Source organism: Chlorocebus sabaeus, chromosome 23 (genome assembly GCF_047675955.1).
Source record: "Chlorocebus sabaeus isolate Y175 chromosome 23, mChlSab1.0.hap1, whole genome shotgun sequence".
NCBI classification, from domain to species: domain Eukaryota; kingdom Metazoa; phylum Chordata; class Mammalia; order Primates; family Cercopithecidae; genus Chlorocebus; species Chlorocebus sabaeus.
Window position 1 is genome coordinate 28,185,675 of NC_132926.1, and position 15,796 is coordinate 28,201,470.

The 15,796-nt window shown below is 40.8% G+C and overlaps 1 protein-coding gene across 6 annotated transcripts in view; it reads left to right on the top strand.

Annotated features, from left to right (window-relative positions):
• The window catches only part of FAM114A2 (family with sequence similarity 114 member A2), a 52,746-nt gene that overhangs the window by 16,822 nt on the left and 20,128 nt on the right, over positions 1-15,796 (top strand). For all 6 annotated transcript variants that reach the window (XM_008015079.3, XM_008015078.3, XM_038005710.2 and 3 more), the window contains one exon: positions 14,814-14,893. In XM_008015079.3, the coding sequence (XP_008013270.2) occupies positions 14,814-14,893 (80 nt within the window). The remainder of the gene's footprint in view (positions 1-14,813; positions 14,894-15,796) is intronic.

Sequence of the window (15,796 nt, forward strand, 5' to 3'; positions counted from 1 at the left end):
GTCATGAAGTCCTTGCCTGTGCCTAGGTCCTGAATGGTGTTGCCTAGGTTTTCTTCTAGGGTTTTTATGGGTTTTGGTCGAATATTTAAGTCTTTAATCCATCTTGAATTAATTTTTGTGTAAGGCATAAGGAAGGGATCCAGTTTCAGCTTTCTACATATGGCTAGCCAGTTTTCCCAGCACCATTTATTAAATAGGGAATCCTTTCCCCATTGCTTGTTTTTGTCAGGTTTGTCAAAGATCAGATGGTTGTAGCTGTGTGGTGTTATTTCTGAGTCTTCTGTTCTGTTCCATTGATCTATATCTCTGTTTTGGTACCAGTACCATGCTGTTTTGGTTACTGTAGACTTGTATAGTATACAAATACTATGCTACATATACTATACTATACTATACTATTACTATACTATACTATGCTATACTATACTATACTACATATAGTATAGTTTGAAGTCGGGTGACATGATGCCTCCAACTTTGTTCTTTTTGCTTAGGATTGTCTTGGCAATGTGGGCTCTTTTTTGGTTTCATATGAACTTTAAAGTAGTTTTTCCCAATTCTGTGAAGAAAGTAATTGGTAGCTTAATGGGGATGGCATTGAATCTATAAATTACCTTGGGCAGTATGGCCATTTTCACAATATTGATTCTTCCTCTCTATGAGCATGGAATGTTCTTCCATTTGTTTGTATCCTGTCTCTCTTACTTCATTGAGCAGTGGTTTGTAGTTCTCCTCGAAGAGGTCCTTCTCATCCCTTGTAAGTTGGATTCTTAGGTATTTTATTCTCTTTGTAGCAATTGTGAATGGGAGTTCACTCATGATTTGGCTCTCTGTCTGTTATTGATGTATAAAAATGCTTGTGATTTTTGCACGTTGATTTTGTATCCTGAGACTTTGCTGAAGTTGCTTATCAGCTTAAGGAGATTTTGGGCTGAGATGATGGGTTTTTTAAAATATACAATCATGTCATCTGCAAATAGGGACAATTTGACTTCCTCTTTTCCTAATTGAAAACCCTTTATTTGTTTCTCCTCCCTGAGTGCCGTGGTCAGAACTTCCAACACTATGTTGAATAGGAGTGGTGAGAGAGGGCATCCCTGTCTTGTGCCAGTTTTCGAAGGGAATGCTTCCAGTTTCTGCCCGTTCAGTATGATACTGGCTGTGGGTTTGTCATAAATAGCTCTTAATTTTGAGATACGTTCCATCAATACCGAATTTATTGAGAGTTTTTAGCATGAAGGGCTGTTGAATTTTGTTGAAGATCTTTTCTGCATCTATTGAGATAATCATGTGGTTTTTGTCTTTGGTTCTGTTTCTATGATGGATTATGTTTATTGATTTGCATGTGTTGAACCAGCCTTGCATCCCAGGGATAAAGCCAACTTGATCTTGGTGAATAAGCTTTTTGATATACTGCTGGATTCAGTTTGCCAGTATTTTATTGAGGATTTTTGCATCGATGTTCATCAGGGATATTGGTCTGAAATTCTCGTTTTTGGTTGCGTCTCTGCCAGGCTTTGGTATCAGGATGATGGTGGCCTCATAAAATGAGTTAGGGAGGATTCCCTCTTTTTTTTTTTTATTGATAGGAATAGTTTCAGAAGGAATGGTACCAGCTCCTCTTTGTACCTCCAGTAGAATTCGGCTGTGAATCCATCTGGTTCTGGACTTTTTTTGGTTGGTAGTCTATTAATTATTGCTTCAATTTCAGAGTGTATTATTGCTCTATTCAGCGATTCAGCTTCTTCCTGGTTTAGTCTTGGGAGAGTGTATGTGTCCAGGAATTTGTCCATTTCTTCTAGATTTTCTAGTTTATTTGCGTAGAGGTGTTTATAGTATTCTCTGATGGTAGTTTGTGTTTCTGTGGGATCGGTGGTGGTATCCCCTTTATCATTTTTTTATTGCATCTATTTGATTCTTCTCTCTTTTCTTCTTTATTAGTCTTGCCAGCAGTCTATCAGTTTTGTTGATCTTTTCAAAAAAACAGCTCCTGGATTCATTGATTTTTTTGAAGGGCTTTTTGTGTCTTTATCTCCTTCAGTTCTGCTCTGATCTTAGTTATTTTTTGGCTTCTGCTAGCTTTTGAATGTGTTTGCTCTTGCTTCTCTAGTTCTTTTAATTGTGATGTCAGGGTGTTGATTTTAGATCTTTCCTGCTTTCTCTTGTGGGCATTTAGTGCTGTAAATTTCCCTCTACACACTGCTTTAAATGTGTCCCAGAGTTTGTGGTACGTTGTGTGTTTGTTCTCATTGGTTGCAAAGAACATCTTTATTTCTGCCTTCATTTTGTTATGTACCCAGTAGTCATTCAGGAGCAGGTTTTTCAGTTTCCATGTAGTTGTGTGGTTTTTAGTGAGTTTCTTAATCCTGAGTTCTAATATGATCGCACTGTGGTCTGAGAGACAGTTTGTTGTGATTTCTGTTCTTTTACAATTGCTGAGGAGTGCTTTACTTCCAACTATGTGGTTGATTTTGGAGTAAGTGCAATGTGGTGCTGAGAAGAATGTATATTCTGTTGATTTTGGGTGGAGAGTTCTCTAGCTGTCTATTAGGTCGGCTTGGTGCAGAGCTAAGTTCAATTCCTGGATATCTTTCGTAACTTTATTTCTCGTTGATCTGTCTAATGTTGACAGTGGGATGTTAAAGTCTCCCATTATTATTGTGCGGGAGTCTAAGTCTCTTTGTAAGTCTCTAAGGACTTGCTTTATGTATCTGGGTGCTCCTGTATTGGGTTCATATATATTTAGGATAGTTAGTTCTTGTTGAAGTGATCCCTTTACCATTATATAATAGCCTTCTTTGTCTCTTTTGAACTTCGTTAGTTTAAAATCTGTTTTATCGAGACTAGTATTGCAATCCCTGCTTTTTTTTGCTTTCCATTTGCTTGGTAGATCTTCCTCCATCCCATTATTTTGAGCCTATGTGTGTCTCTGCACGTGAGATGGGTCTCCTGAATAGAGCACCCTGATGGGTCTTGACTCCTTATCCAATTTGCCAGTCTGTGTCTTTTAATTGGGGCATATAGCCCCTTTACAGTTAAGGTTAATATTGTTATGTATGAATTTGATCCTGTCATTATGATGTTACCTAGTTATTTTGCCCATTAGTTGATGCAGTTTCTTCCTAGCATCGATGGTCTTTACAATTTGGCATGTTTTTGCAGTGGCTGGTACCAGTCGTTCCTTTCTGTGTTTAGCACTTCCTTCAGGACCACTCTTGTAAGGCAGGCCTTGTGGTGACAAAATCCCTCAGCATTTGCTTGTCTTAAAGGATTTTATTTCTCCTTCACTTATGAAGCTGAGTTTGCCTGGATATGAAATTCTGGGTTGAAAATTCTTTTATTTAAGAATGTTAAATATTGGACCCCACTCTCTTCTGGCTTGTAGAGTGTCTGCTGAGAGATCTGCTGTTAGTCTGATAGGCTTCCCGTTGTTAGTAACCTGACCTTTCTCTCTGGCTGCCCTTAAGATTTTTCCTTCATTTCAACCTTGGTGAATCTGACAATTATGTGTCTTGGAGTTGCTCTTCTTGAAGAATATCTTTGTGGTGGTCTCTGTATTTCTTGAATTTGCATGTTGGCCTGCCTTGCTAGATTGGGGAAGTTCTCCTGGATAATATCCTGAAGAGTGTTTTCCAGCTTGGTTCCATTCTCCCCGTCACTTTCAGGTTCACCAGTCAAACGTAGATTTGGTCTTTTCACATAGACCCATATTTCTTGGAAGCTTTGTTCTTTTGTTTTTACTATTTTTTCTCTAAACTTCTCTTCTCACTTTATTTCATTAATTTGATCTTCAATCACTGATACCCTTTCTTCCACTTGTTCGAATTAGCTACTGAAGCTTGTGCATGTGCCACGTAGTTCTCGTGCCATGGTTTTCAGCTCCATCAGGTCATTTAAGGTCTTCTCTACACTTTATTCTAGTTAGACATTTGTCTAATCTTTTTCAATGTTTTTAGCTTCCTTGCGATGGGTTCAAACATCCTCCTTTAGCTCGGAGTAGTTTGTTATTACTGACTTTCTGAAGTCTACTTCTGCCAACTTGTTAAAATCATTCTCTGTCTCGCTTTGTTCTGTTGCTGGCGAGGAGCTGTGTTCCTTTGGAGGAGAAGGGACATTCTGGTTTTTAGAATTTTCACCTTTTCTGCTCTGGTTTCTCCCCATCTTTGTGGTTTTATCTACCTTTGGTCTTTGATGATGGTGACCTACAGATGGGGTTTTGGTGTGGATGTCCTTTTTGTTGATGTTATTCCTTTCTGTTTGTTAGTTTTCCATCTAACAGTCAGGTCTCTCAGCTGCAGGTCTGTTGGAGTTTGCTGGAGGTCCACTCCAGACCCAATTTGCCTGGGTATTACCAGCGGAGGCTGCAGAACAGCAAATATTGCAGAACAGCAAATGTTGCTGCCTGACCCTTCTTCTGGAAGCTTCATCTCAGAGTGGCACCCAGCTGTATGAAGTGTCAGTTGGCCCCTACTGGGAGGTGTCTCCAAGTTAGGCTACATGGGGGTCAGGGACCCACTTGAGGCAGTCTGTCCATTCTCAGAGCTCAAACACTGTGCTGGGAGAACCACTGCTCTTTTCAGAGCTGTCAGACAGGGATGTTTAAGTCTGCAGAAGTTTCTTCTGCCTTTTGTTCAGCTATGCCCTGCCCCTAGAGGTGGAGTCTTCAGAGGCGGGGGGACCTCCTTGAGCTTCAGTGGGCTCCTCCCAGTTCGAGCTTCCTGGAGGCTTTGTTTACCAACTCAAACCTCAGCAATGGCGGACGCCCCTCCCCCAGCCAGGCTTGCCACCTGGTAGTTCGATCTCAGACTAGCAGTGAGCAAGGCTCCGTGGGAGTGGGCCCCACTGAGCTAGGCACAGGATATAATCTCCTGGTGTGCCGTTTGCTAAGACTGTTGGAAAAGCGCAGTGTTTAGGTGGCAGTGTCCTAATTTTCCCGGTACAGTCTATCACAGTTTCTCTTGGCTAGGAAAGGGAACTCCCCTGACCCCTTGCACTTACCAGGTGAGGCGATGCCCTACCCTGCTTTGGCTTGCCCTCCGTGGGCTGCACCCACTGTCTGACCAGTCCCAGTGAGATGAACCAGGTACCTCAGTTGGAAATGCAGAAATCACCCGTCTTCTGTGTCGATCACACTGGGAGCCGCTGACCAGAGCTGTTTCTATTCAGCCATCTCGGAACGGACCCCTCCAAGGATCTTTTTCATATAATGACGTCTTTTCCTCTGGGTAGATACCCAGTAGTGGGATTGCTGGATCAAATGGTATTCTACTTTTAGTTCTTTAAGGAAAATCCACACAGTTTTCCGTAGTGGTTGTACTAGTTTACGTTCCCACCAGCCATGTAGAAGTGTTCCCTGTTCACTGCATCCATGCCAGCATCTATTATTTTTTGTTTTTTTGGTTATGGCCATTCTTGCAGGAGTAAGGTGGTATCGCATTGTGGTTTTGATTTGCATTTCCCTGATCATTAGTGATGTTGAGCATTTTTTCATATGTTTAGAGCCATTTGTTTATCTTCTTTTGAGAATTGTCAGTTCATGTCCTTAGCCCACTTTTTTTTTTTTTTTTTTTTTTTTTTTTTTGAGACAGAGTCTCGCTGTGTCGCCCAGGCTGGAGTGCAGTGGCCGGATCTCAGCTCACTGCAAGCTCCGCCTCCCGGGTTTACGCCATTCTCCTGCCTCAGCCTCCCGAGTAGCTGGGACTACAGACGCCCACCACCTCGCCCGGCTAGTTTTTTGTATTTTTTAGTAGAGACGGGGTTTCACCGTGTTAACCAGGATGGTCTCGATCTCCTGACCTTGTGATCCGTCCGTCTCGGCCTCCCACCTTAGCCCACTTTTTGATTGGATTGTTTTTTTCTTGTTGATTTGTTTGAGTTCATTGTGGATTCTGGATGTTAGTCGTTCGTCAGATGTATAGATTGTGAAGATTTTCTCCCACCCTGTGGGTTGTCTGTTTACTCTGCTGACCTTTTTGCCATGCAAAAGCTCTTTAGTTTAATTAAGTTCCAGCTATTTTTCTTTGTTTTTATTGCATTTGCTTTTGGGTTCTTGGTCAGGAAATCCTTGCCTAAGCCAATATCTAGAAGGGTTTTTCCAATGTTACCTTCTAAAATTTTTATAGTTTCAGGTCTTAGTTGATTATTGTGTAAGGTAAGAGATGAGGATCCAGTTTCATTCTCCTACATGTGGCTAGCCAATTATCCCAGCACCATTTGTTTAACAGGGTGTCCTTTCCCTACTTTATGTTTTTGTTTGCTTTGTCAAAGATCAGTTGGCTTTAAGTATTTGGGTTTATTTCTGGGTTCTCTATTCTGTTCTATTGGTCTATGTGCCTATTTTTATACCAATACCATGCTGTTTTGGTGACTGTGGCCTTATAGTATAGTTTGAAATCAGGTAATATGATGCTTCCAGATTTATTCTTTTTGCTTAGTCTTGCTTTGGCTGTGTGGGCTCTTTTTTGGTTCCATACAAATTTTAGGATTTTTTTTAGTTCAATGAATAATGGTGGTGGTATTTTGATGGGGATAGTGTTGAATTTGTAGATTGCTTTGGGCAGTGTGGTCATTTTCAAAATATTGATTCTACCATCCATGAGCATGGAATGTGTTTTCATTTGTTTGTATCGTATGATTTCTTTCAGCATTGTTTTGTAGTTTTCCTTGTTGAGGTGTTTTACCTTCTTGGTTGGGTATATTGCTAAGTGGTTTTTTTTTTTTTTTTTTTTTTTTTTTTTTTTTGCAGCTTTTGTAAAAGAGGTCGAGTTCTTGATTTGATTCTCTGCTTGGTCACTGTTATTGTATTGAAGAGCTACTGATTTGTGTGCATTAATTTTGTATCCAGAAACACTGCTGAATTCTTGTATCAGTTCTAGGAGCTTTCTGGAGGAGAGTGTAGGGTTTTCTAGGTAAACAATTGTCAGCAAACAGTGACAGTTAGACCTCCTCTTTACTGATTTGGATACCCTTTATTTCTTTCTCTTGTCTGATTGCTCTGGCTGGGACTTCCAGTACTGTGTTGAAGAGGAGTGGTGAGGGTGGGCATCCTTGTCTTGTTTCAGTTCTCAGAGGGAATGCTTTCAACTTCTCCCCATTCAGTATTATGTTGGCTGTGGGTTTGTCATAGATGACTTTTATTACATTGAGGTATATGTCCCTTGTATGCTGATTTTATTGAGAGTTTTAATCATAAAGGGATGCTGCATTTTGTTGAATGCTTTTTCTGCATCAATTGAGATGATTGTATGATTTTTGTTTTTAATTCTGCTTATGTGGTATATCACATTTATTGCCTTTCATCTGTTAAACTATCCCTGCCTCCCTGGTATGAAACCCACTTGATCATGGTGGATTATCTTTTCGATATGTTGTTGGATTTGGTTAGCTAGTACTTTGTTAAGGATTTTAGCATCTATGCTCATCAGGGATATTGGTTTGTAGTTTTCTTTTTTGGTTATGTTCTTTCCTGATTTTGGAATTAGGGTGATACTGGCTTCATGGAAAGATTTAGGGAGGGTTCCCTCTTTCTCTATCTTGTGAAATAGTGTCAATAGGATTGGTACCAATTCTTTTTTGAATGTCTAGTAGAATTCTGCTGTGAATCCATCCGGTCCTGGACTTTTTTTTGTTGGTAATTTTTAAAATTACCATTTCAGTCTCGCTGCTTGTTATTGGTCCATTCAGGGTATCTGATTCTTCCTGATTTAAGCTAGGAAGGTTGTATTTTTCCAGAAATTTATCCATCTCCTGTAGGTTTTCTAGTTTATGTGCATAAAGGTGTTCATAGCAGCCGTGAATGATCTTTTGTATTTTTGTGTTGTCGGTTGTAATGTCTCCCATTTCATTTCTAATTGAGATTATTTGGATTTTCTCTCTTGCTTAATCTTGCTAATGGTCTATCAATTTTATTTATCTTTTCAAAGAATCAACTTTTTGTTTCAGTTATCTTTTGTATTTCTGTTTGTTTCAACTTCATTTAGTTCTGTTCTGATCATGGTTATTTCCTTTCTTCTGCTGGGTTTGGGTTTGGTTTGTCCTTATTTCTCTAGTTCCTTGAAGTGTGACCTTAGATTGTCTGTTAGTGCTCATTCAGCCTTTTTGATGTAGGTGTTTCGGGCTATGAACTTTCCTCTTAGCACCACCTTTGCTGTATCCCAGAGGTTTTGATAGGTTGTGTCACTATTGTCATTCAGTTTGAATAATTTAATTTCCATCTTGATTTCATTTTTGACCCAGTGATCATTCAGGAGCAGGTTATTTAATTTCCATGTATTCGCATGGTTTTGAAGAGTTGATTTCTAGTTTTATTCACACTGTGATCTGAGAGAGTACATGATATAATTTCAATTTTTTTAATATATAGAGACCCCTTTTGTGGTCTATCTTGGAGAAAGTTCCATGCACTGTTGAATAGAATGTATATTCAGCAGTTGTTGGGTAGAATGTTCTGTATATATCTATTATGTCAATTTGTTCCAGGGTATAGTTTAAATCCATCGTTTCTTTGTTGTCTGTTTTGATGACCTGTCAGGTGCTGTCAGTGTGGTATTAAAGTCCCCCACTATTATTGTGTTGCTATCTACCTCATTTTTATTTTATTTATTTATTTATTTTTGAGACAGAGTTTTGCTCTTGTTGCCCAGGCTGGAGTGCAATGATGCAGTCTTGGCTCACCCCAACCTCCGCCTCCCAGGTTCAAGTGATCTTCTGCCTCAGCCTCCTGAGTAGCTGGGATTACAGGCATGTGCCACCACGCCTGGCTAATTTTGTATTTTTAGTAGAGATGGGGTTTCTCCATGTTGGTCAGGCTGGTCTCGAACTGCTGACCTCAGGTGATCTGCCTGCCTCGGCCTCCCAAAATGCTGGGATTACAGGTGTGAGCCACTGTCCCCAGCCTGTCTATCTCATTTCTTAGGTCTGTTGGCAATTGTTTTATAAATTTGGGACCTCCAGTGTTAGGTGCATATATGTTTAGGATTGTGATATGTTCCTGCTGGGCACTGCCTTTTACCATTATATGATGTACCTCTTTGTCTTTTTTAACTGCTGATGCTTTAAAGTTTGTTTTGTCTGATACAAGAATAGCCACCTCTGATTGCTTTTGGTGTCCATTTGCATGGAATGTCTTTCCACCCCTTTACCTTAAGCTTGTGTAAGTCCTTATGCGTTAGGTGAATCTCTTGAAGGCAGCAGATGGTTGGTGAGTTCTCCTTTCTGCAATTCTGTGTCTTTTAAGTGGAGCATTTAGGCCATTTACGTTCAACATTAGTATTGAGATGTGAGGCACCATTCCATTCATTGTGCTTTGTTGCCTATACATCTTTTTTTTTTTTAATTTTATTTTTGTTTTATAGGTCACGAGATTTATGTTTTACGTAAGTTCTGTTTTGATGTGTTTCCAGAATTTGTTTCAAGATTTAGAGCTCCTTTTAGCAGTTCTTGTACTGCTGGCTTGGTAGTGGCAAATTCTCTCAGCATTTGTTTGAAAAAGACTATCTTTCCTTCGTTTATGAAGCTTAGTTTCACTGGATACAAAATTCTTGGCTGATAATTGTTTTGTTTGAGGAGACTGAAGATAGGGCTCCAATCCCTTCTAGCTTGTAGGGTTTTTGCTGAGAAATCTGCTGTTAATATGATAGGTTTTTCTTTATAGGTTACCTGGTGCTTTTGTCTCACAGCTCTTGAGATTCTTTCCCTTGTCTTAACTTCCGATAACCGGATTACAATGTGCCTAGGCAATGGTCGTGATGAATTTCCCAGATGATCTTTGAGCTTCTTGTATTGGATGCCTAAGTCTCTAACAAGGCTGGGGTAGTTTTCCTTGAAATTTCCTCGATTTCCAAATGCGTCTTCCAAACTTTTACATTTCTCTTCTTCGGGAATGCTGATTATTCTTAGGTTTGGTCATTTAACATAATCCCAGACTTCTTGGATGCTTTGTTCATATTTTCTTATTCTTTTTCTTTTGTCTTTGTTGGAATGGGTTAATTTGAAGACCTTGTCTATAAGCTCTGAAGTTCTTTCTTCTGCTTGTTCAATTCTATTGTTGAGACTTTCTATAGCATTTTGCATTTCTGTAAGTGCATCCATTGTTTCCTGAAGTTTTGGTTGTTTTTTATTTATGCTATCTATTTCATTGTCTATTTCTCTCGTCACTTCTCATATCATTTTTTTGATTTCCTTAAATTGGACTTTTCCTTTCTCTGGTGCCTCCTTAATTAGCCTAATAACTAACCTTCTAAATTCTTTTTCAGTTGAATCAGGGATTTCTTCTTGGTTTGGATCCATTGCTGGTGAACTAGTGTGATTTTTGGGAGTGTTAAAGAACCTTGTTTTGTTATATTCCCAGAGTTGGTTTTCTGGTTCCTTCTCATTTGGGTAGGCTGTGTCAGAGGAAAGGTCTAAGGCACAAGGGTGTTCAGATTCTTTTGTCCCATGGGGTATTTGCTTGACGTAGCACTCTTCCCCCTTTTCCTAGGGATGTTACTTCCTGAGAGCGAGCTGTAGTGATTGTTATCTCTCTTCTGGATCTTAGCCACCCAGCAAGTCTCCCGGGCTCCAGTCTGGTACTGGTGGTTGTCTGCACAAAGTCCTGTGAACCATCTGTGTGGGTCTCTCAGCTGTGGATACCAGCACCTGTTCTGGTGGAGGTGGCAGCGGGGTGATGTGGACTCCGTGAGCATCCTTGGCTTTGGTTGCTTAATGCACTATTTTTATTCTGGTTGGCCTCCTGCCAGGAGGTGGCACTTTCAAGAGAGCATCAGCTGTGGTAGTATGGAGAAGAACAGGCAGTGAGCAGGGCCCTAGAAATCCCAAGAGTATATGTTATTTGTCTTCAGATCAGGGTGGGAAGGGCAGGGTTGGGCTCAGACTTTCCTTGGGCAGGTCTTGCTGTGGCTGCTGTGGGGAATGGGGATGAGGTTCCCAGGTCAATGGAGTTATGTTCCTAGGAGGATTATGGCTGCCTCTGGTGTGTCTTGCAGGTTGTCAGGGAAGTGGGGGAAAGCCAGCAGTCACAGGCCTCACCCAGCTCGCATGCAACCCAAAGGGCTGGTCTCACTCCCACTCTGCCCACCCCCCAACCACACTGAGTCCATTTTCAGGCAGTGGGCAAGCAGGGCTGAGAACTTGCCCCAGACTACCCACCTCCCAGCTGTGAAAGCAAGTAGGGCTTTCGTTCTTCCCCTGCCTGTGGAGTCCACACACTGGATTCATGCCCTCTCCTGAGTTCTGTTAAGGGGAGTTCTCCATCAGTTCAAATTGTTACAAAGTTCAACTGGAGGTTTCCTTCTTCCTGTGGCCTTTTCCCAGTGCCTCTGCCCTTCCTCCCCAAGAACCCCTGTGAGGCAAGGTGGAAATTGCTTGCTAGAGAACCCAGCGAGCCCACAGGGATTTTCCTACTGCTTCCTCTACCCCTGTATTTCACTTGGTTCTCTAAGTTGACTCAGCTCCAATGAGGTCAGATTTGTCTCCCGTAATCTAGACCTTCAGGTTCCCTAATGGGGTGTGTGTTCTGGGGCGGATGATCTCCCTTTCCCACTTCCACACTGTTTGGGCACTCACAGTATTTGGGAGGTCTCCCGGGTCCTGCAGGAGCAATCCACTTCCTTCAGAGGGTGTATGGGTTCTCTCGGCTTTCTAATGTGTTCCTGCTGTCATTCTGGAGCAGAAGTTCACGATGTGAGCCTCCATGTGCTGCTCTGTCCATCCGAGTGGGAGCTGCAGTCTATTCTTGCCTCCTTTCTGCCGTGATCTCTCCTACTTTCAGGGCTTTTTCTTTTTTGTTTCCATTTGTGTTCTGCATTGTGTCCTAACTAAGAAGTCAAACTGGCTGGCTATATAGCATCTTGCTAAATGATACCTTATTCTATGTAAAGGTACTTGTCCTCATTGGAAAACGGTTCTTGAATATAAGTTTCTAAAGCTGCCTTGAGATACTGAGAAGGCAGTATAGCATGGTGAATAAAAGGATGGGTTTTGGAATTAGACTTGGATTCAAAATCAAGATCTGCCATTTACTTAGCCATGTGACTTTGGGAAGTTACTTAACATTGAGCTTCTGTTTCCTCACCTGTAAGAAGAGTATGCTAATTCCTCTCAAGTTACAAGGATTAAATGAAATACTGTATTTAATATGTGGCACATAGTAAGCACTCAACAAATGTGGCTATTTTCATTATTAGAAGGGCATAAATAAATAGGTAAAAATATGCATTTTAAAAGTCTTAGCAGGAAACCGATAATTTTGATTTTCGTAAGTTGCTCCATTGTTCCTAATTTCCTAATCAAGCTCTACATGACAATCCTCAGTTATTTATAAACTTAAATTATTTGTTTGTAGTGCCATTAACAGTATTTGTTCAATTTACTCAACATCTGGCTTTCCATAGTAATCAGAAATTCCAGTCTTTAAATACCGTTCAGAGAACTCCAAGCAGTTTTCTGAACAGATGGTTTTGTGTCTGTGATTTTTTTTTTCCTACGTGTTCTCCAGAGATCAGAACTCTGAAAAGATAGCACTGGATTCCCCCCACCGCTCACTGTGCCCCAGCCTTTCCCAGTGATTTTGGTTGAGAATGCAATAGTGACCTTAGTATTTAATTTTGTCTCTGTGAAGCTGTTTTTTTAAAAAGTGATTTTCAGAGGGGAGAGAATACCATAGAACCAGTGATGATGTTGGTTATCTTCATTTTCCATCAGCATCCTGGACTCTTGCCCCTCTACCATATATACCTGATTCCTTTTTTCAGAAGGAGTCTTTCTGCTTGGAAGATTTGTATAAATTTAATTTATATAAATTATATGTACTACCATAATTATAATTTACATTCTAAAATATACCCTAAAATAGAATTTTTAGTAGAATGAGATAAATTTCTATAAATAAAAAGTCCATTTTTTTTTTTCCTGCCCTCCATTGAATTATTTTGTGAACCCGTTTGGGTATATGCATCCCACTATGGATTCAGATTCATCCCTTGTATCCAAATTACAAATTATTTGAGAAAACAAAATGTCTACCTAAATAGTAGAATGTTATTAGCAGTTGTTTAAATGTGTTATGTAGGAAGAGTTGTGTCAGTTAGTGAGATCAGCTTTTCCCAAACCTTATTATACCTGAGATCATGAAATCATTTAATTCTCTGCCTTAAATACCAAGAGAGAAGGACAAAAGGATAGTGGATGGAGAGAGAAGAGCCAAGATACACTTTTTTATTCCTGGGAATATTAAGCAAGATGCTGAGTATGAAGCAGTAATGATTTGCCCTGGCAAACTATAGTGAATTAAGAAATATTCTATAGACTGTAAGTAGATTGCTAGAAGATTTCTATGTACAAGAGTTCTCTTCTGCATTCCATGTTGCAGAGAAGCCTTGGGCTGGACCACAAAGCAGGGAGTGTGTAGGATTCAGATGAGTGGAGAGGGAAAGAGAGCATTTCCCACTGTTTGTTTGGATTTGCTAATTGCTTTTTGATTTTGAGTCACCCATTTGCTTGTTTGTTTCTTTGTAAGTGTTCCTGGTTCTCCATCATCTTTCACAAGACTAACTCCAACAGCTTCCTTACCATCCTTCCAACGTTCTGGAATCCCCTTTGCTTCTCTTCTTTTTATTTTTAATTATGATGGATGCGTAATGATCGATCCTCTTTTTTTCTTATCCACCATTTTCTCTTACCTGGATCCTGGATTATTGCCTCAGCCTGCCTCCCTTCTTTTCCCCCTTCTAATCCATTCTCCACCCAGCCATCAAAGTGATCTTTCTAAAATTTAAATGTGATTCTGTTTCTGCTTAAAACCATTCAGTGGTTCCTCACTTCCTCATTATAAAGTTTGAATTCTTCACCATCGATTATATGGCCTTTATTATCTGGATCTTACCTTTCTAGAAAGCTTACCACTTCTCCCCCTTACATTAGATACTGTCAATCATATTAAACTCTTTGGCATACTTTCTTTCACCTTTGGCTCTTTGCGTTTGTTTCTCTGCCTGAAACTCTTCCTATTCTCCTGACTAACTTGTATTCAAGTTTGATGTCCCAACTTAAATTCCACTTTCGGCTGGGCGCGGTGGCTCAAGCCTGTAATCCCAGCACTTTGGGAGGCCGAGATGGGCGGATCATGAGGTCAGGAGATCGAGACCATCCTGGCTAACACGGTGAAACCCCGTCTCTACTAAACATACAAAAAACTAGCCGGGCGAAGTGGCGGGTGCCTGTAGTCCCAGCTACTCCGGAGGCTGAGGCAGGAGAATGGCGTGAACCCGAGAGGAGGAGCTTGCAGTGAGCTGAGATCCGGCCACTGCACTCCAGCCTGGGTGACACAGCAAGACTCCGTCTCAAAAAAACAAAAACAAAACAAAACAAAACAAAACAAAATTCCACTTTCTTGGAAGTGCATGCACAGTACTTGCTTAGTCTATGCTGTCACCATTTCTACATTCATGCTCTGGATGTAATGCAAAAAGCACAGCACAGGATTTGGACTTGGAGTAGGAAGACTAAGGTTTGACCACTAATCTTTGCTGTGCAATCTTGGGGAAGTCACTTAATGTCTTCAGGCCTTAATCACTTCACCTCTAACGTGGAATAATGTCACTTTTCTCTCAAGCCCATTGAAGCATTTATTGATATAATACACATAAAAGGATACTATAAGCACTAAAGCACCATGCTGATGTACATTACTGCTGCTACTATTGTTATTACTACTACTGCTACTGCTATTACCACTCCTCTCCTCTTCCTCCTTGCCTGCCACCTCATGATCCTCAGCAGTCTTTCTGGAGTGTTTTATATGGGACTTGGTTTTTTAGGGGATGAAGATTTTACCAAGGACATAACAGAGCTGTTTTCCCAGCTGCACGTTTCCTCCAAACCAGAGAAACTTGCCAGGGTAAGTTATCGCTTCTTGGTGATTTTCATTATTTTACTTGTAAGAATGTAGTGGATAAAGACTATAAGATTATAAATTCCTGGCAGAGGTGTCACCAAAATCGAGGGTGTATTCTCACCCAGAATTGGGTTCTGCATCTACTTGCCTTCTGCTCCTCTAAGTTAGTGTGTTGAACCCACATCTGCCCTCCAACATGTGTCCCATCTTCACCTGTTTTCAGTTGGGATGCTTTGCTTATCTGAAAGCTTAATTTAGGCTACAATGTTGGTCATTAAAAGTTGGCAGTGCTGACCAGCCTCATGATTCCAATGGGTGAGCCTCTGTTGAGGACTCACTGTTCTCAGGGGTCTGAATGATTTAGAAATAATATGTGGCCTTGCCCATAGGGATTAGAGGTTGTCATTACCCAGAGCCCAGTGACTCAGATAATGACTATTGGCATATGGAAGTGAGAGAGTATTATGACCAAGGCCTTTATTTTTGGTGCTGATTCTGGAACTATTTTCTTATATCTGAAATGTGGAGAGACTTTAATCAAAGCTTAGAGTGGGTAGGGAGGTTCTTTGGCAAATATAAGCCAGTGCCTGCTCATGGGACACTGTTCACTGGGTCATGGACTGCTTGCTACCTCTACCCACCTCTACCAATCTTGAGAAGCATTTCAAGACCAGTCAGCTGCAGGTGCACATTGTTTCCTGGCCAGGGAGAGGTGAGAGCTATTGCATAGTCAACCCAGTCACCTTGTCTCCATCCCCCAGGGCAAGGAATATGATGTTTGGTGTGTTATCCCACTCTCCTATGCCCATCGAAAAAGGTGTATTCTCTGAGAAAGCTTTTTTAGATCATCCCCAGGCAGCTCATCTCCCTTACCTCTACTGTAACACTTTACTACAGCTCTTTTGA